This window comes from Tiliqua scincoides, chromosome 1 (genome assembly GCF_035046505.1).
Source record: "Tiliqua scincoides isolate rTilSci1 chromosome 1, rTilSci1.hap2, whole genome shotgun sequence".
Taxonomy (NCBI): Eukaryota; Metazoa; Chordata; class Lepidosauria; order Squamata; family Scincidae; genus Tiliqua; species Tiliqua scincoides.
Window position 1 is genome coordinate 240,079,559 of NC_089821.1, and position 20,877 is coordinate 240,100,435.

The window sequence follows — 20,877 nt, forward strand, 5'->3', positions numbered from 1 at the left end:
AGAGTGATCCATTTAGCCCAATACTGTCAAGGTCTCCATGGTGACAGGTAGGTTGTCCCCAAACCTGCAAGCCAGGATCCTTTCAACAGGACCTCAACAGCATTCACCCCTGTTGGTGTGAGCAGAACAAGTGGGTGGACTGCAGAAGATGGGGTGGTAAGAGCCAGTTCAAAGTGGAGGGCAAGGTATGCCATTTGGCCAACTCAAAACCTTCCAATACCAAGGAGCAGAGGGAAGAAATAGCTCTAGTGAGTTGGACTCTCATTCTTTGCAGTGCTGAGAAGAGAGCTGCTCCTCCAGAAGAGACAGGCCATCGCTGAAGGGCCTCCAGGGCCAGCACAGCCTCTCCAGCTGCCACCATTGCAGCAGCCCAGAGGAGTCCCAAGAGGCAGATGGCAGGATGGCCTGACTTACACATTCTCCATCAGTGAAGGTCTTATGCTACAGGTCAGTCTGCCACACTTAAGCTTTACATAGCGTTCAGTAGTCAGAATCTGCTGGGAGGGGAGTTGAGAGCATGGTGTTTTCCTTGTTAAGTGATGCAGGCTGATATTCCTTAGGGCAGTTCCCAATCTGCTTCTAATCTCAGAAAAGATGACTTCCTCATCTTTTGATGAATTCAGTCACATGAATGAATTGCAGGAACATGCCGGCATGCAAAACGCTGTAGCTTGCTCTTATGAAACCAGCTTCTAGGAGCTGCACAAACAAGCATGAACTGTGGCTTCAGCTGTGAGGTTTACTGCCAGCAACAATTTTTCCTTTTATATCTAAGTAACGCTGGAGACCTGGTGCCCATAGATGAGCTCTGGTTTGTTTCCCTGTTGAAGGAGTGAATTAAGATGCCAATAGCTATAGTATTTACTGCCTTCAAGATTAAACAGAATGAACAAACTAAGATATATATCATTGTCAGAATACAAACAGTTAATACAGGCTTTGGATATATATGCATTGGAAATAACACATTAGACCCCAGTATATGAATGAAGAATGGCCCCATATTTATTTTGCCATTTCTTCAAAAGACTGAAGCATCCTTTAATGACACACTTACTTATGTAAACTGTCCATGCGACTGCCATCTCATTTAAACATGCTTACTGCATGTGCCAGTGCATGCAAATGCAGTATTAGCACACCAGAGATCCGTGGCTAAAGCGGCCTTTCAGCTGGCTTATTTACACTGCCTATAGCTTCGGGCATTGATTTGTGTACTGCAGACAAGCTTGTGCTCTTGCTCCCCCCCCCCCAATTCATTCAGAAACTGTGCTACACTTCCATGTGACTGTAGCCGGGCAGAAGACAGGATGTTAATACAGAAATCTCTCTTCTTCTTAGAATGTAAACAAAGAAACCAGAAGCCAGAGCAAAACTAGCTCCTCTGTGTTTGGAAATAGGAAAAGGTCAACTGGATTTCAGCTTCCCTCAATTCCAAATGTGCCAGTGCTGGCTTGAGCCAGGAAGACAGACGGGGCAGCGGTGGCACTGACTGGCAGCCAGAAGCATCCTGTGAAGAGTTTTACAAATAATCTTTTGAGACATACTAGCACAGGCAGGAGGTAATTCAACTGCATGTCCTCCTCCCCCCCCCCCCCAAACACGTGCTGCTGGCCAGGGCACCAGAGTCACCAAGTTTACATTCAGCAGAGAATGCCAGCGAGCCTTTAGGTGCCAAATATTGCCAGGGTTGACTTCAGGTCCCTACTGTCATTCTTTCCTAATGCAAGATATGTGTCTGCTTGCCTGAGATAGGTCTTAGCTCTTGCTAAACACAGAACTGAGGCAGCTTCTGGGGGATGTAGCTGTTGACATGGATCCTGAGATGCACAGAGCCTCAAAAATAAACTAAAGCTTGTTTTCCCTCCAGAGAAGAGTCACTGGCCCCTCCTGAAGACTTTCATCTCCTACTCTATTAAACTCATAAAATTTCAAACAAACAGTTACAGCAGTGAAATAACACTAGAAGTTAATCTACAAATGAAGTTTACAAGGCACAGAGCAGCTGCACTCAACATGGCATTTCCAGCCTGAGTTTTGTGCTACAAGTGTCCCATATTGCAAAAAGTCCCCATTCATTATCTGGCCTCCATACTCATTGGTGAACAGAATAGGGTTGCTAGCCTCTCCTTCCTTCAAAGTCCAATGAAAATCTTTTGGGGGGGGGGGGAAGGTTTGAGGCACCAAAATGCAAGGGTGTGGCTTTAGAGACACTGTCTATGGCAAAGAACATTACTGGCTTGTGATCAATATAAAGGAGCAACAAAATATGGCATAAGTGGTGTTGACCCAGCGACAGATGAATCCATTTAGATTGATGCTACGCCACCAAAATCTTGTTCATAATTACAAGCAGGTGGGTGCTGAGTTCTAATTACCTACAGTCAGATCGCACCTTACATAAGGGTTATGTTTTTAAGTCAGTACTTAAGGTGAAAATCACATTGTCTAAATTACCTTCACATCCCAAAAATATGTATTAAAAAAGTAAAATCACATTTTAAGACATGTGGGAACTAAGGGAGTAGCAGATTTATTCTTTCATCTCACACTCACTCCAGGGCATTTAGTTAGTAAGTGGAATAGTGAGCAGAATAGCCCATTAAATTTAAATATGGGCTATTCCGTCCACTTACTAAGGGCGCAATTCTAACCCACTTTCCAGCACTGGCATAGCTGTGCCAGCGGGGCATGTGCTGCATCCTGCAGCTGGGGGGCAGCCATGGGGGCCTCCCCAAGGTAAGGCAATGTTTGTTCCCTTATCTCCAAGTCGCATTACCCTTATGTCAGTGCTGGAAAGTGGGTTAGGATTGCACCCTAAGAGCCCAATCCTGAGCTCCCATGGCGCGCGGCTGTGGTTGCACCAAAATTGCCTGCTGCCGCATCCTACATTACCACTGCGGCTGCAGGTGGCACCTCAAGAGGAGACTTTCACCCCCTTCCCCTAGGTAAAGGGAGTAGCCCCACAATGGGACTACTCGTTTCACCACTGACCAAAAGGTTGACGGTGAGGTAAGAGCCTTTGTGTCAGGCGCCAAGCCTAACATGAAGGCTCTGGATCAGGGGGAGTGTTGCTCCACCGGTCCTGCCTCCCTCCCTCCCCCTTCTCCCCGTCTCCCCCTGGAACACCTCCTCCCCACCCCAAACCCAGCTTCCTCTTCATGGCTTGGCAGTCCATGCGACTGCTGAGTGGCAGAGGCCAGGTGCCTGCCTGGTGCTAGCCCAACAACAGCCAGCACTGGGCTAGCATAGGCGCTCACCTGGCATTAGAGCTTGCAAGCATGCCTTATGGCATGTTTGCAACAGTGCACGCCAGCAGTAAGCTGGTGCGTTGAGCTCAGGATTGGGCTCTAAATGCACTGGAATGAGTGCAAGATGGGAGAATTAATCTGCTACTCCCTTTAAATTTGAACTGTTTCTGAAATCTACAGATATTCCTAATAGAGAAAAGTTAATAGATAAGATTTATGAAATTGCAAAAATGGCTGTATTAACAGAAAGAATGAATGAAAGATTTAGATAAAATAAGAAGATACTGGAAGCCATTTTACGATTGAATAGATAGTATTGGATAAATATTATCCAATTGTGTAGAATGGATTGTGTAGATTAAGTTAAGTATTTTAATGATATATGTGGTGACGATTTATATGGATAAGTTTGTGTTTAGTTTTCATATGTTGTATAAACTTTGTTTTATAATGCATTTTGTGACCCAATGGCCAATATCCTCTTGTGTAACCTGTGTAACCCTATACCTAAGTTTATACCATAATCCCTGTCCCGTATCTGTAATAAATAAATAAAAATTTGAATTTTTTTTAACTGTTTCTTTTTGGTTGTTGTTCCCAAGTGTGTATATTTAAATTTGCCCAAGTAAAATGCACATATGATACTACCTGACTGTAGCATATATAATCAATGTTGTTTTATTCTTGTTGACTCTCTGCCAGTCTCTATTTTATCCACTTAAGTCACTTCCTAGAAAGAAATTCATAATCTTTGTGACATTTGATTACATTTACAGCATCTAGCACAATGAGCAATACAAACAGATTCTAAGCCCTCCAGTCAGTGAAGTCTGTTCTGTGTACAGCACCGAGCACACACTGCTGCGGCAAAATAAAGGCTCTGCAGCAGCAAGAAACTGCATTACAATTACCCAGTTACCAGTGCTACTCTATTATCAGTGCTGCATGCATTCATTTAGGAAAAATATGTATTAAGTGAATAAATATGTATTATAATATGTACTATACTCTGTTTTGGGAGAAATTTCAGAGAGTGGGATCTGTGCAGAATGTTTCAGAATGCAGCCAGCGTTGGGCTACAAGTGTATGCAAACCCAACTGGGAGTACCTTCATTGAGCTTTATATGACTTTCTTATGAGTGCTCATGCATCGGATCATGTTGCTCAGTTTCCAGACTGCTTTGTACAGGCTGAACGTCGACAAGGAGGAAGAGATCACACCTTGCTATGCATAGGAAAAATAACTCAGCAGTCAGACATAAGCACACCCGTCTATGGTCTTTATCATCAGTGTGGTAGGGCTGAATAGTTCATTTTCTCTTGCCAGAGTCCTTGTGTCACAATGTGGCAGACTCATTATGCCAGTATCCACAGCTTTCCTCTGCACTGACATAGGAAGACCCCAGTCTTGCTCTTCCTACAATATAATCTTCAAATCTCAAATCATGTTTTAATCTCTCCGAGTACATGGGCCAGGTCAGTCAGGACCATACAGTCACCAATAATCCAGTCAGAAACTGCAGTCCAAGGCAAATCCACAGCAACTGGTGCTGCTGAGCAAATGTGTGCAGATCTCATGGGAGTCTCCGTCAAATAACTGTCCTGCCTCAATGTTCTTGCACACGATGCACTGCAAGATCAGTCAGGCGTCAGAGTTTATTCTTTGTATATTCCATAGCTGCAATCAAGATCCTCTGCAAATCGCTGGTGCTCCCCATCCCCCTGGCCACTACTGTGGAACCACCTGCCTTGCCCTCCATTTGAGTACAGACAGCCAGGGCCCAATCAGCAGCAGAAAACATTGGCAAGGAACTCTGGGGAGGGAGAGAGGGAAATAGAGAAGTTAGCTGAATGGCAGACTGCAAGAAATGGGCTGAGTGGTTCTCAAACTGCGGGTTCCGGACCCACCAGTGGATCACGATCCAATTTTTGGTGATTCGCAAAACTGACAGGACAGATTAGGCTATGTGCAGCAAGGGTTAAATATGCTACTTCTTTGAGGAGGGCACTGCTGCCCAATCACCATTATAGCCACACCCTTTTGCACCTATAAATCAGGCAGCAGCCTCTAGGGCTGGGATCGGCAACCTGTGTTTTTAGAGCCGCATGCAGCTCTTTCAGCCATCTGCTCTGGCTCCTGCAAGCTGGGATTTAAAGGGGCAGGAAGGGCGGCTGCTGCTCTGGCTCCTGCAGGCTGGGATTTAAAGGGGCAGGATGGGCAGCTGCTGCTCTGGCTCCTGCACGCTGGGATTTAAAGGGGCAGGATGGCGGCTGCTGCTTTCCCCTTGGGCAGAGGGGGAGATGGTTTTGTGCAGGACGGGCTGCTGCTGCTTTCCCCTTGGGGGGAGCAGGAGATTGTTTTGTGCTGCGGGGGAGGGAAAGGGGGGCTTGGCCGCTCCTGCCTGGGAAGATGGTGTGCTGGGGCTTCGCCTGCTCCCATAATGCGCTGTGCACCCTCTACGTCGTGTATATGGTGAGTGTGGCTGACAGCAGCCAGGCTCCCCTTCTGGCTTCCTGCCACCCTGAGTGTGGCTGGCAAGGGGTGGGGGCGCCAGGCAGGTGGGCTTCCAGTGGGGGGTCGGTGGGGGGCGCAGAGGCAGGAGGGGGAGCCCAGGCAGGGCTGCCTGGGTGGGGGGAGGCAGGGGCAGCTCCCAGGAGAGGGCAGAAGGCGCCTGCAGTCCCCTTGTGGGCATCTCCTGTGCACACAGCTGTGGGGTGGGGCTTGGCACAGTGAGGCAATGGGGATGACCTCACTTTTGTCTTGTAGGGCAATAGGTGAGGTAGAGCAGTGGGAGAGGGGGGAGTGTTGACTTTGCAAGGGTGGGTGGGTGGGGAAGAGGGAGGCTGTGGAAGGGCTGCCTGTGTAACTCCGTCTTTACCTTGCTTTTCTGGGGTGCCATGGGGAGCAGGAGGGCAGAGATGGGGCTGTGGGAGCCTTAGAAAGGGGTGCTCTTTCAGGAGCAAGAAAGATGGGGGTTGACCTGGGGAAAATGAAGAGTGCTAAATTCAAGGGTGCCGTCTTAGCATGCACCGCCCCAGTATGTGCCCAGGGTGACCAGAGGTCCTCTTATTCCAGGACATGTCCTATTTTTTAGCCCCATGTCCTGGAAAAGAACTTAAATGTCCTGCTCTTCCCTGTGAGCAGGCAACGCATCCCCTCTTGTAATTAATAAATTATATGTAATACAGTTTTAAATTCAATAATAAGTAATTTTAAATTAGGCACGTGAGATCAATAATACAATATATAATAAATATATAATCTATATATTGATCAATATATACTCAATATAGATGAGTGTTTTTAGCTTTTATTTTGTGGTCCTACATTTTTCTTCAATATCCTACATTTTGGGGTGACTTGTCCTCTTTTATTGTTATGACATCTGGTCACCCTGTGTGTGCCTCAGAGTGCCGTCTCAGGGCCCAATCCTATCCAGTTTTCCAGTGTCGGTGCAGCCATTCTAATGGGGCATGCACTGCATCTTGTAGTGGGGAGTCAGTCACAGAGGCCTCCTCAAGGTATGGGAACATTTGTTTCCTTATGTTTGGGCTGCATCAGTGCTGGAAAGTTAGATAGGATTGGGCCCTCAGTCAAGATATATCTATCTTGACAATAAGGATATTGTCTGGTTAGCACAGGAAAGAGAGCTTGCAGCAGATCATAAAGGTAAAAAAAACTATATATGCAGTGTTATCTTCATTTTAGATGTCAAAAGGGTTTTGTGGCTCCCGAGGTTTTCTTTTCTCCGGAAAAGGGGTCCAAATGGCTCTTTGAATGTTTAAGGTTGCCGACCCCTGCTCTAGGGCCTCAAATGTTTGAGAACCACTGGGCTAGTGGATCAAATGTAAGCAGCCTGAACTCATTCATTTCCTGGGCTTTTGGTGGTCAAAGCAGATATCACAGATGCAAAGCCAAGAAATGGCTACATAATACAAATGTATAAATTCACTGGTAATCTACAGAAAACAAACAAACAAAAAACTGGTGCTATTCTGCCCCACAAAGATCTTGTAAAGACTGCCAAGAAGTTGGCCGATTCCTAGTGTTCCCTCCAAACTAATGGGAGTGTTGGTCTATAATCCTTTATGGTCACTGAATGAACCAAGACAGCTGCTACAAGTCAAATCTTGTGTTTCAAACTGGAATAGATTTTACTCATTTATTTAAAGGATTTATATCCCATCTAAAATATAGGGCACTCAATGCAGTTTCTTCTCATGCACTGCATTGAGTCTTTACAGAACTGTAGAGGCCCTTCACAAAGGAAAAGACAGGACCGGCTTACCTTGGATACCTGGCAAGCACAGAACACCTGGCCAGAAGCTTGTGGACTTAACAACATCACTGACGCCCCTGGTACTTTGTCACACAGCTGGTTGACCGCTTTCATCAAGACCTAGTAACAGCAGAGCAAGGAGGGGTGAAAACCAGGCCCTTTGTGTTTGTGACACTCTCCTGGTCTTTTCCTTCCACAGGCACACTGCTCTCAAAATCCTACAGCTTTACTCTCATTCTGATTACAACATTTAACTTCCAACATTTGGAAGTATATCTTGATGGTCTAAAGTTTCTATGGGACACTAAATGCAGCAGAAGAGGAATTGGGTGATGATAGTCACGTCTAGAGGTAGCAAAAAGAGAGCTTATAGGGTCCTGGTTACCGGTCAAATAGCCTGCAAGGAAAGGGGAACCCATCCTCAGTAAAGTATTCAGAGCCAGTCAGTTCACTCTTAATGGATGTTTAACATACTGAGCAATTCTGACATATCTCCTCTAGCCTTCCAAAATTCTTCTGAACTGTGAGCTCAGCTCACAGTCCTTCCTGCAGTAGCACAGTCAGACCTGCTTAAAAGTAGTTAAAAAATCCAGCTTGGCCCTCATATCTTGCCTTCCAGTAGAAATACATGGCTGGTAGACACTCACCGAGGGAGAGTCAACAGGGATAGTATCAACGATGACCGGCTTGTTGGAATGCTTTGCAAGCAGGTCCTGCACCTTCTCTGCAGCCTGGAAGAAAACGTGTATGGTAAATCAGTGACAGGAATGGCATCGTTGACCGACACCAGCTTGTTCCATAAGGAGAGGGAGTGATGAAAGCGAAGATCACTCTCAAACCTTTGAAGAACAATGATAGAGGATTGTAGTTCTAACCATTTACTGACTCATTTTGCTGTATAAACTGCTTTTGTGAACTACTTTTTGTTGAAAAGTGGTCTATTATTATTATTATTATTATTAATAAGGCAGCTTCTCTTTCTGCCCACAGCACTCACACCAGGCATCCTGATCTGCCTAGAGACATACCTGGAGAAGGGACTTAAGAGAATCTGGCCTCCTGGTAGTTTGGCCTTGACTTTTTAAATAGCAGTTTCACATATATGGCAAATTAGCTCTGAGGTGGAAGTGAGTCAAGAACACCCTGCTGAACCAGGACAGAGTCCTGTCTATTTCAGCATCCTGCTTCCCACAGTGGCCAACCAGATGCTTCTGGGAAGCCACAATGGGTTCAAAGGGCATGAAGGCATCCATTTCCAATGCTGTTGGCTGCACCCCAACAACTGGCATTCAGTGGCATATGGCCTCTGAACACATTGCAAAATGGACTTTTAAAAACCCTACATTTGATGAACCCCTGAACTGGATCTACCATGGGAGAAGTACAGTGGGTGGTACTTTCCAATGACTAAGCAATGGCTTAATCTGTTGAGATGTATGCAAAGCCCTAACATGCAAAGAAGAACTAAACGGGTTGCCCAGCGCTGGATGAGAAATCAGCATGTCAGCCACTTTGTTCTGCATATTCTGCCATGAGCTGCTGCTTAATCTGATGGCCCTTTAAAGGAAAACTATTTATTCCTATCTGTGTTTATTAGCACCTTCTTAACAGGAAAAGTAAGGCTGCAGTCCTGTGCACATTTACTTGGGAGTAAGTTCCACTGAACTCAGTGGAATGTACTAAGTAAACCTGCACAAAATTGGCCTGCTGGGCTGGGAAAACAGCTTCCATTTGGTCCAAGGCCTTGCGCTAGAGACCAATAGGATTTTGATTTTCCTTTGAACAGCAAACTACTATGACAGAAGCCACATCTCTTAATCAGAATTTAATTCACACCACTGGTTACAGCTTTTCTGTACAGAAGAGTCATGCTCAGTAACAGATACCCTCTCTCTAGGCCAGTGTTTCTCAAACCGTGGGTCAGGACCCACTAGGTGAGTCACGAGCCAATTTTAGGTGTGTCCTCATTCATTTCAATCTTTTATTTTTAATATATTAGACCTGATGCTGCCATGGTATGTGACTGCATTTGGGAAAATGTTACAGACTGGAACTTTTAGCAAGCTACTAAGTATATTTTTTTAACAATGTTAGTAAATGGAACTTACTCCTGGGTAAGTGTGGGTAGGATTCCAGTCTAGGATTGTTAAAATTTTTCCTGCTCGATGATGTCACTTCCGGTCCTGACATCACTTCCAGTGGGTCCTGACAGATTCTCATTCGAAAAAGTGGGTCCGGGTGCTAAATATGTGAGAACCACTGCTCTAGGCATAATTTTCTCACGATTTCAGAGTAGAGAGCTGATCTACTGCTGGATACCACTTACCAGTTTGGTTTCCAATTTCCTAACGGCAGTATTGGCTGTTCGCTGCAGAGTTTTGAGAGTGGCGTGCAGTTCCCTTTTTTGCCACTGAGGCATTGCAGTACTTTCCACTGTCTGAAAAACATACCAGCTCCATAAGCACATTTGCTCAGGTACAATTCCTAGCATTTTAATTCTTGAGAAGATACAATGGATTCTTGACCAGGTGAGACAGAACCGTCAAAGAAAAAGTGTCCCAGGGATGCAGCTGAGGGGAGGGATTTTTATTCCTACGGCAAAGGAATGGAGTCTCTTGCCTCCTAGCGAGTAAAGCTGTAATAACACTCTTGAGCAGAGGCATCAGCTAGCTCTTTGGACATGGTGGTCATCCATGAAAAAATACCAATCCTGTAGCGGGTGTGATGCTGCCAGCTGCCCCAACTACACCTCTCCAACACTGTGGTCATGCTCCTGTTGATGGTCACTCATTTTGCTTAATCAAGGACAAAAGGTGGTGGAAGGAGAGACAGAAGGACAAAAAAAAGCCCACTAAGGCCACATGTGATCTGACCCACTAGCTATCAAAACAGGAGACATCCCAAAATTCTTGCTACAGTGGGCTGGCCACTCAGATGGCTGAAGAAGACCTCAGGAAGACCTTCATCATGGGTTAAATCAGTGGTCTTCAAACTACAACCTATGGGCCACACCTGATCCACCAACACATTTGGACTCGACTGCCAAGTCCAGTGACATTACAGTGATGAGTGCTCCCTCATTCTTTCTTCTCTCTGCTTGCACACATCTTTATCCTGGGTTGCTGTTACTAAATGCCCAGCTATGTATGGGTCAGGGAGGTAGCAAGCAGCCCCACAGATGCAAATATCACAAGTTTTTTTTTTGCACATCTTTTTCTCCTATTGTCAAAATTCTTCGTTATGTGCAAAATGTACATATTTTCAATAACTGACCTGCCCCAGCCTATCATAAGAGCGACGTGGCCCTGGCAGCTGAAAGCTTGGTGACACCTGGGTTAAGTGATCAAACCACCCTGCTCCAAAATCATGCATCTTGCTCCCTTGTACCATGTACCAGAGATGCTTCAACCAGACAGATGCAGACCACAACACAGGCAAACTAAATGGCTCTTCAGGGAATGCGTCAATCATTCAACAGGCATCAGAGAATCTAAGACTGTTGGAAGCAACAAGAAACTGGCAGAGATACAGGTCATATACTAGTTTTAAATCCACTTTCTTGGGCCCTTTTGGCAAGAAGGCAGGCAGCACTCACATCAATCAGGAGGCCCACTTCCTTGGAGAGTCTCTGAGCCTCATCAATGGAGGCCTTTCCACATTTCACTTGCACACAAAGAGAGTTCACATCTTCAGCCAAGGACTGGCCAGCTTCCCGGGCCTAGGAGAGTAAGAAAGAGCACATTTCAGAAGAAACTATCTACAAAGAGCGCAGATATATGAAGTGCACAAGGGTCTGACTATAACTCAAAGTGTTAAATATTTAGGCTGTGATCCTGTACATACTTTCCTGGATGTGTTTTCATTAAACTCACTTCCGAGTAGACACGTATAAGAGTAGACTTACTTCTGAGTAGACATGTATAAGAATGCTTGCAATGACATTTCAGGGGCTACAGCCTGGGGCTCTGCTATTCTTGTATTTGTGTGTATTTTTTTTAAATTAATCAAGGAAAAAGTTTTGTGGATCCCCCCCCCCCCCCAAGTGGGATCTCACTGGGTATTTTTCATCACTAAAAAAAACATTCCAGAAAAGAAAAGGGAGACCAATCCTTTTTGGAAAACACTCTACATCACACTGAAATCAGAACATTATCACTGATTAAATGTGTCCTCATATTGCCCAATCAAAAATTAAATATTAAAATGGGAATCCCTGCCATAGATTCCAAAAATTTACGTTCTCCATTATGAGGTGTGACAAGGAGCCTGAAGAGAAGTCAGGAGAAGAGTTTTTTTCGCTCTCCCACTCCTACTTACTAATTCAGCTGTCTGGAACCACATTGCCAGGCAGTCCAGGAACACTTAGAGCTGCCAGATTACTGCAGTGCCATGAAGTGTAGATGCACAGATGAGAGAATTTTAAGAGAGACAGCTTCTGCTATCCTGATCCGGCAGTGGCAGGAGAAGTGCTCTTTGCCAGTATTCTTCCTTCTGAAGAGTCATGGAGGACCATTATTATGAGTGCAAAATAGATCCTGTCCTGTTTTGAATTTGACAAATTTAGGCAGATTCCTCCTATATCAAGGAGGGACAAGAAGGAGCAGCCAGTGTTGGAAATGTCGGTCAGGCCCCGCATTTTGTCATTGGAGAACACACAAGGGAGATCTATTTTAATTGGTGGCCAAGCCAACCACACTAACATATATATGAATGCTTTCAATCCTAGCTCACAGTTTGATGGGCTTCAAGAGCTTGTGCTGATGATACAAATACTGTCCTGATATGCCAAGATTCAGAGACTGATGGGACACCTTTCACCAGACAATTTGCAGCAATCTGATCAATCCAATGTGGGACTGCTTTTCAATAAGATCCTACTTCATCCCAAGGAAATTAAGAACATATTATCAATGCCTTTATTTTGAAAAGGGTAGCTTCCCACTCTCCCACAAATAACAGCTTTTTTCCCCCCAAGAACAGAAGGCAGAGGATAGAATAAGGACAACTCAGATTATCCTCTTTATTTTATTGATCAGCTTACAAAATGAAGTTTCTGACATAATGAGAAGCTGATCTCACTCCTCCTCCTATCCACTAGGCTCCAGGTTACTCAAAGATGGAACAGAGCCAATTCACTCTCTCTATGGCATGCTAATATTTTAAAGACACTGGTGATGCAGAAACGATGCCACTGAAAATCGTTTCTGAAAATTAGTGTTCGAACACTGAAAATTAGTGTTCGAACACTGAAAATTAGTGTTCGAAAATCAGAACACTAAATGTGTCTACTTACAGGCAGATGTTCCATTTGCAAGGTACACAGTAATTAGCAACCAGAAACACATTTGCTTTAGCATTTTAGAAAAAAAAACCCCAAAGACTTTAGCTATTGCAAACATTTGTTATACCTTGAAGGTTTCTATATATACACTCATGCAGAATAATCCTCTGTAGCCACCATGTGTTTTTCTCAACAGCTGCTATGGTTTGATAGCAAGACTATATTGAAAAATGCTATAAAGGATTTTTAGCCGTTTCCTTCAGAGGCCAATTTCACAGCTAAATAACTTTGTTACACAATGAAAATTCAGATCCCAATGTTGTGAAAATGTTCCCTCCAGTTATTTTTTTCAGAAAGACAGATCAGAGGAGTAGAGAAGGGTTAGCCCTGCTTCCTGCCTCACTTCCCTAAGAGGGAAGACTACTTTTCCGAGGTACAGTAGGCTGCGTTGCCAAAAAAGGAATATTCCCAGAAGTTTCTTAGGAGGCCCTATATAAGGAAGGAAAACAACTTGCTTGGGGCTTAGTTGTATGGACTGAAGCCACTTCAGGTAACAGGGAATTGTTACATCACAGATGCCATCCAGAGGGGCTGCAATACTGTCCTGTGGGTAGGTAGGTTATGTACAGTTGATTAAGAAGTGCAGGGGGGCCCCCATATTCGTGGATTCACTTATCCATGGATCGGGTCTGGTCCCCGTCCCCCCCATTGCACGCACGCCCTCCAGAGGAGAAGGGAGCTCTGTTCCCTTTGCTTCAGGAGAGGGTTGGCCTCCCTGACTACAGAGAAAGGCATTTGCCCCTATCCACGATTTCAGCTATTCTGGGAGGTTCTGGAACAGAACCCCCATGTATAAGTGAGCATGCTTATATTGCTATAAGACTATAATGCTGACCGTGTTATAAATTTGTTAAACCATTAAATTCACTAATAAATATTGCGTTTTACAAGCTACTGTATTTAATTTTCTGTGCTCTCCTATTGGTTTGGTCACCCAATACTGGGGAGACAGGAACCATGAAAACTGGATTTCCCCAGGACCAAGACAGAAATGGTTCAAGTCGCCTCATCTCCTTGTAGCCTATCTGCGATCATTCACAAGTTTTTGCATCTCTGAACTCCACCCAACTAAGGAGCACATAAGGCCTGTTGTTGTTTACATGATCCCTTAGTTCTGAATGAAAGAGTGGTGTGATAAGGACCACTGCTTGGAAAGCTTTTGAGGCCTCCCTCTCTCCTAGGACCCAGGGTGGAGTACAACCAAACAGCAGTATAAGCTGCAATCACAGTCAATACATTTTTCAGTTGTTGAAGCCAGCTGTACACATATCAGAGGCTGAAGGAAGTTCAGAGATGCTCAACCCAGACTGTGTAAACAGGCCTAGAGAGTGTTCAGATGGACAGTTGCCCTGGCAAGCATCCCAACACTTCAATCTATCTCTGTCATGTTTGTGGTATTGACATCTGTGGGATCTCCAAGCAATGTTCAGCAGAATGAGACAAACTCCACAACAGGACCTTGAAATGGTAATCTGAGAATCCACTCAGAAAAATAAGTCCCAGTCACAGGAAAGTAGGAGCTGCAAGAGCCGATTTAGCGCAGGACCGTGACCCACTCTTGCTTCTCCCTGCTGTCAGAAGGTCTTAGCTAGAGACAACATGACAGTCCCTCACATCTGCTTGCCAAACAGAGCCTCAAGTGCAGGCATTCCCTCCAGAATGCACATAAAGGGAAAACTGTAGGTCAACCCAAACCATTCACACAAAGCTGCCTTGGGTCAGAGCTTCCAGTAATCTGGGCAAGCCTGCCCTGAAATCTTCACTCTCCTCTGGCAGTCAGAGCCTTATGAGAAATGTAACCGAGATGGAGATGACTCAACAAGCAACACAAGCATGAGAGATGATCACAGCTCCTCCAACACATCTAATCATTTGCCTTCACAGCTGCAAGGAGGCAGCAGATGATGGCAGCTTCCCCACTATGCAGGTACCAAAGTTCACAGGACCTTGTGCCCTTGAGTAATGAAGCAGATTTCCAGAGGCAAGCCAGATGGGATCACTGCTCAACAAAAGCCAGAGCAAAATACTGGCAGAACGCTGGGGTAGAACGGGACCAGAGCAACAGAAGCACAAGGGGCCCATACTCACAAGCCAGTAGCATAGTGCTTACATATATCCAGTGCTGTGACCCAGTTTCGGGAGACAATCTGAATACCATGTGAAGCAATGGCACTATAATAAAACACAGCAAGAGTTCATGCCCTACTACATTCTTGTTGAAGATAGCAGAGAGGACAAAAAAAGCAGAGCTTGGAAAGTGCTGGATGTATCTGTTGAACAGGTAGAGCCTGTGCAAAGACACTAATCATCAAGGCAGTGAAACATCAATGGCCCGTACAGCTTCTTACCCCCTGACAGGGACATGCTTGCATCCTCATTCTCTCTCCCCACTACCCTTGGGTCTGCCGCCCATACAGAACTATCCTTCCCACCTTGCCCTCCCAAATCTTAGTCAATGATGGACTGGATGGAGGCCAACAAGCTCAAATTCAATCCAGACAACACAGAGATGCCATTAATGAGACAACCAAAAACTGGATTGTCAACTTGTCCTGGACTGGGTTCTGCTCCCTTTAAAGATGAGGTTTGTGGTTTCAGAGTTCTTCTAAATCGGGCTTTGATCCTGAATGTGCAGGTGATGGCTGTGGCCTGGAGTGCCTTTAACCAACTTAGGCTAGTATGCCAGCTGCCTCCTTTTTTGGGTCAGGCAGGTCTGGTTTCAGTTACCCATGATCTGGTGACATACAGTTTGGAATACTGTAACACACCCTTATTAGGAGCCATCTCTGAAGACTGTTTGGAAAATCCAACTGGTTTAGAATGCACTTGCAAAGTTATTGACTGATACCAGGGTTGCAACCATGTCACACCACCCGCTCTGGTTGCCTGGTTTCAAGGCACAATTCAAAGAACTGGCAATGACCTATAAAGCCCTTAATGCAGCCATTTTCAACCACTGTGCCTTGGCACACTGGTGTGCTGCAAATGGTCTGCAGGTGTGCGCGGGAGTTTGGGGGAGGGTCATTTATTTATTTGGGGGGGGTGAGCCCCCCACCAACAGCATGGTGTGCCTTGTCAATTGTAAAAAAAAAATCGATGGTGTGCCTTGACAATTTTAGTACCTTGTCAGTGTGCCGTGAGACGAAAAAGGTTGAAAATCACTGCCTTAATGGTTTGGGACCTATATACTTCGATGACTCTCTTCCGGCCATTCGGCTCTGCCTGTTACATGAAATCATCGTGTATGACCTGTTGCTGGCACCACTGCCTTTAACTATAGAGTGGGCAGTGACTTGCAACATAGTATTTGGGTAGTTGTGCCCAACCAATGGAATACATTCCTAATTGAGATCAGAACTGCCCCTTCTCTGCTGGCATTGCAAAACAGAGTCCAAACTTTTGTTTCTCTATCTAGCCTTCAATTTTTTTTCCATTGCTGTGGTGGCTCCCAGGGATTTTTGGATCTCTTGTGCTGTCTGTTTGGCTGTGGTGGTGGTTTGACAATTCATGATGCTTGAGGCTTTTATTTTTGGGGTTTTATTTTGCTCACATTGTTTTATTCTTTTCGTAAGCTGTCTTGAACTGCCAGACAGAACTTGAAAGGGTGATATAAATGCTTAAAATAGTCTTTGCCACAATAAGCAATTATTATTTATGCCAAACAAAGTTTCAAAACAGTTTTTCAAGGTTGTTTGCAGATTAAAAAAACATGGTTGGTGGAATCAATAGCTGCTGAGAAATCCAGAACTAACAAGGTTATACTCCAATTGTCGCTCCCCCAGTAACTGTCAACCATCAGGGCCACCAGGGCTGTTTCTGTGCCACAAAGAGGCCCGACACCAGACTTAGCCAGATCCAAATGGATACTTAGGGCCCAATCCTTTCCAACTTTCCAGCATGGGTGCAGGTACAATGCAGTCCCAAGGTAAGGGACAAATGTTCCCTAACCTTAAGGAGGCCTCCATGACTGCCTCCCCACCAAAGGATGCCGCACACGCCCCATTGACAAGGCTGCACCAGCACTGGAAAATTGGCTAGGATTGGGCCCCCAGTCTCCTCCAAAATAGCCTGACACTGAATGGCCACCACGTTTTGAAGCACCTTGCCCAGAAAGGGCAGGTTTACAATCCCCTTGGTCCAAGGAACTTTTTTTAAAGATAGGCTTTATGACCACTACTTTCAAGGCAAGCTTATATAATTGATTCCAAGTTGCACCAATGAGATTCTTTGAAGCAGAACTTGAGGGTGGCAGGAGGCCTGGCAATCCTAATCGTTACACTGGAACTGAAGGGCAGCTGTTTGTGAGCAGGAGAATGAGGCAGCTGATAAAAAGCAGTGATGAGTGTTGGAGAAAATAAGGTTGGGTGAAACACTGGTAGAGCTCTCCAGTGACTGCACAGTGTAACAAGTGAACAGGCAACGGCAGGACTGTGGGGATGATTACAGAGCACTTGCACCCTCAGATAAAAGCAAGTCAGTGTCATCAATATGACCTTACCTGCTTGGCTTGCCCTCTGGTCACTGCAATGATGTGGCTGATCCCTTTGACCAGCTGCCGCTCAGAAACAATAGTGAAGTCCTGCACAGCTCCTGTCTGAAGAAGGTGCCTGGGCAGGAGAGAAGGGGAAACAAATCCAGGCCTCAGTATTTTCACTACTTAGGCCGGGGGGTGGGGGGGGTGGAGGCCTAACAGCACAGGAGAACACAGGCTTTGCATGCCGAAAGGTCTGAGGTTCTATGCCTGGTAGCTTCCCAGTTAGAGGATGTCATGTTGCAGAGCTGAAAAAGATCTTTCCAACCTTGGGGAGCCACTACCTTTCCAGAAATAAAAGAAGGGGGTTGAAATAAGGCAGCTCCTTCTATTTAGAACCATGGGTCTGGCATTACAGGAATGATAGACGTTCTAATTGGACCAATGGGATTTCAAGTCCTTGCAAGAGATCTGAAATTCATTCGCAGGGCATGAGCAGTGATAAATAACCACAGTGGAACAAAAACAGAAAATGAATCCACATTTCAGCATCACTTTTTGTTTAGAGAGTCCTTTCTAAAGCAGTTCTGCCCCCCCCCCAATATAGCAGAACCAATCATTTCACAGTAATAACTGAAGCCACGAAGAAATGGAAGGAAGCTCACCCCCAAAGCCACGAATGATACCTGCTGAGGAAGGCTCTAATCACTAAGTAATATTTGCTAAGTTACAATGATGAAGGGGAGCAACACCAATTCTGATCCTTCCCTTGAATCTGGGAAAACACAGTTGTTTTTCAAGGAGGGAGAGGGAGGAAAAGAGTTCACAAGCACAGTTACAGGCCTCTGCAGCAAGTCTCTGATCTGGGAGAATGAGGGGCCAGGACAACACTTACGTGCCACAGCAGAGCTCCACAGAGGTGTGCATGGCATCCTTGGAGCCCTGGGCCACCACTCTCTCCACTGGAACCCCCACAGACACAACTCGCACCTGATCTGGGTACACCTGAAGAAGGACAAAAAAAAAAAAAAAGGAGGAAGCCCAGATCAGCAAAAACACCTCAGACTGCTCCCAGTATAACTACTCAGCCGATTTTGCTTTGGTAAATTGAACAGGAGAAAGGCATGCAGCACACATCTGTTGAAGGTTCAAGGGGTTCAATTCACTTATCTAGTAAGGGGAATTATTTGGCAGTTGCACTAAAAATAGAAGCAGGGGAAACTGTGTCAGCAGTTTCAGTGGGAGTGCTTTTAGTGATAGACAGGAAGGAGAGAGTACCACAGTTTTTGAGCTCTTCTCTCATTCAGTTATAGCAATGGAGATATACAGCTTGTTTGGTTGAATCTAGCTACAAGGCAGAAGGCTGTTTAAAAAAAAAGATCTTCTGCAGTCCTCCTTTCAGGGATATCACCCTGCTGGATCTGAATCTGCAACCCCCTCCAAACTGCATCGAGGCCATAAACGTTTTGGATATGACTTTGATTAAATTAAGACTCCTGCTTTTGTCAGTACATTCTCCTGTCTTACTTCATCCAGTTTCCGGAGTCCTTCCACACCCCTTGTCAGCTCAATGGGAACTTCTGCTGTGTAGACAAACTCATTTCGCTTGATCAATTCGTGCATCACATCTTCTATGTCTTGCAGATGATGTGTCTTTACAGGAACCTGGTGAAGGGGATTGTATGTTCGTTAGAGAGATGCCAAGTTAAGCTACATGAGGAATGAAGCACTGGAAGAGGGCAGAGGCCCAAGAGGCAGGACGATGGCATTCTATTTCAGGTTTTAACAGTACTTGTCCTCCTTTTATGTCTTCATTTCCCTGCCTATAAAATAGAGCTAGTGCTCTTCATACTGATTCCCTAGCTATTTTCTCAACACTTATAACAATCCTTGGGAGAGATGCAAAAGCAGCTTATCAAGATTTACAGTGCAATCCTAGGCATGTCTACTAAGAACTAAGTCACCAAAAGTTCAGGTACGCTCTGAAGGTCAGATAAACATTTATTCCCAAGTAAACGCACATAGGATTGCATCCCTAATGAATCAGGCTCTTTCAAATGCAGTTAGTTAGGAAAGTACACAAAGCATATGTCTCTATATCAGTACAAGACAGTAATTGTGCTCTCAGCTAGTTTCACCGTGGTAAAGGCTCCCACCATACTTAGTGCGAGAGCAGCTTTGGACTGCACCTTTAGTGTAATCCACTGGTGCAAGTGGCAATACTACATGGTTGACAGTTAAATAATAATAATAATAATAATAATAATAATAATAATAATAATAATAATAACAGGTATTTATATACCGCCTTTCTTGGTCTTTATTCAAAACTTTATTCAAGGCGGTTTACATAGGCAGGCTTTATTAAATCCCTATTAAATGGGGATTTTTACAATTTCAAAGAAGGTTCTTTCTTTCAAGAACGACTACATTCAAGGTGTTTCATTCCGATCTGGCTTCACATTCTGGCCTCCATCCTCCCATGCTCAGAGCAGATGGAATTGCTCGGCTTCAGCTTGTCAGCTGCTCCAAGGTCGCACGGTGCCGGTGGCCTCGAACTGGCGACCTTGTGGATGTTATCTTCAGGCAGATGGAGGCTCTACCCTCTAGACCAGACCTCCTGCCCTGGAGGAGAGCAGAAGTGTCAGGTTTACTCTTGCAGACTAACTTCATAGATGCTCTGGCTTCTTCGTCCTCACTGCTTCAACACTGCATGCCTCAAGATCTTAGTTACCTTGGTGCTGACGTCGAATCGCAGGTGCTCAGCGGTCACATGGGATCCCCGCTGCTCCGTACTGTCTCCTAAGACCTGGTGAAGCGCAAAGTTCAGCAGGTGGGTAGCAGTGTGGTTCACCATGCAGGCCAGCCGTTTGACCTGAAAGTTAATGTAGAAGAAATGCTCCAAATAAAAAGTGAGGCCTGGGCACCGAAGCCTTTTCCAGTAAAAGGGAGGAAAGTAAGGGCAAAATACACAATGAATGTGTTGTGCAGTATCTGTGAACATATGAAAGTGCCTTGTAAAGCCAGACCACTGGAGCATCTACTCCAGAGCTATCTGCTCCGGCTGGTAATGGCTCTCCAAGTTTGATCCAGGGGTATACTACTACACTACTACTACACAGACCTACTACTACTTGAGATTCTTTTAAACTAGAGTTGCCAAGGATTGACTCAAGAACCTTCTGCATGCAAAACATGTAATCTTCCACAGGACCATGGCTCTTCCTCCTCCAACCCACTTTTGTTAGCACCAAGGGAAGCACAGCATATCATGCCTGTGTGCAGTGGGGCAATGCCTGCATCCGTAGTGTGATAACACCTAACAATGCACTAACTCCACATTTGTTTTTTCTTATTCTCCTAGGAATGGGAGGGGAAAGAGTCTGCACAATGGGGTAAAAACAACAACAAAAACCCCTGGGTCCTTGTTATACCTCCTGAAATACAACTCTTGATTTCCAAGACATTCACTTCATAGCAGTGATTAATTTAAACTCTTTATACTCCAAATCAGTGAATGGGTTCGATAAAGAA

At 45.1% G+C, this 20,877-nt stretch overlaps 1 protein-coding gene across 1 annotated transcript in view; it reads right to left on the minus strand.

The window, feature by feature from the left end:
• Window positions 1-4,503: 4,503 nt before the first annotated feature.
• Window positions 4,504-20,877, minus strand: part of AARS2 (alanyl-tRNA synthetase 2, mitochondrial) — a 33,582-nt gene continuing 17,208 nt past the window's right edge. Inside the window, exons 14-22 of the mRNA XM_066611607.1 lie at window positions 20,078-20,218; window positions 18,871-19,008; window positions 18,239-18,348; window positions 17,371-17,479; window positions 11,127-11,249; window positions 9,858-9,968; window positions 8,179-8,262; window positions 7,541-7,651; window positions 4,504-5,065 (exon numbers count right to left, since the gene is read on the minus strand). Of these exons, the coding sequence (XP_066467704.1) occupies window positions 4,901-5,065; window positions 7,541-7,651; window positions 8,179-8,262; window positions 9,858-9,968; window positions 11,127-11,249; window positions 17,371-17,479; window positions 18,239-18,348; window positions 18,871-19,008; window positions 20,078-20,218 (1,092 nt within the window). The 3' untranslated portion in view covers window positions 4,504-4,900. The remainder of the gene's footprint in view (window positions 5,066-7,540; window positions 7,652-8,178; window positions 8,263-9,857; window positions 9,969-11,126; window positions 11,250-17,370; window positions 17,480-18,238; window positions 18,349-18,870; window positions 19,009-20,077; window positions 20,219-20,877) is intronic.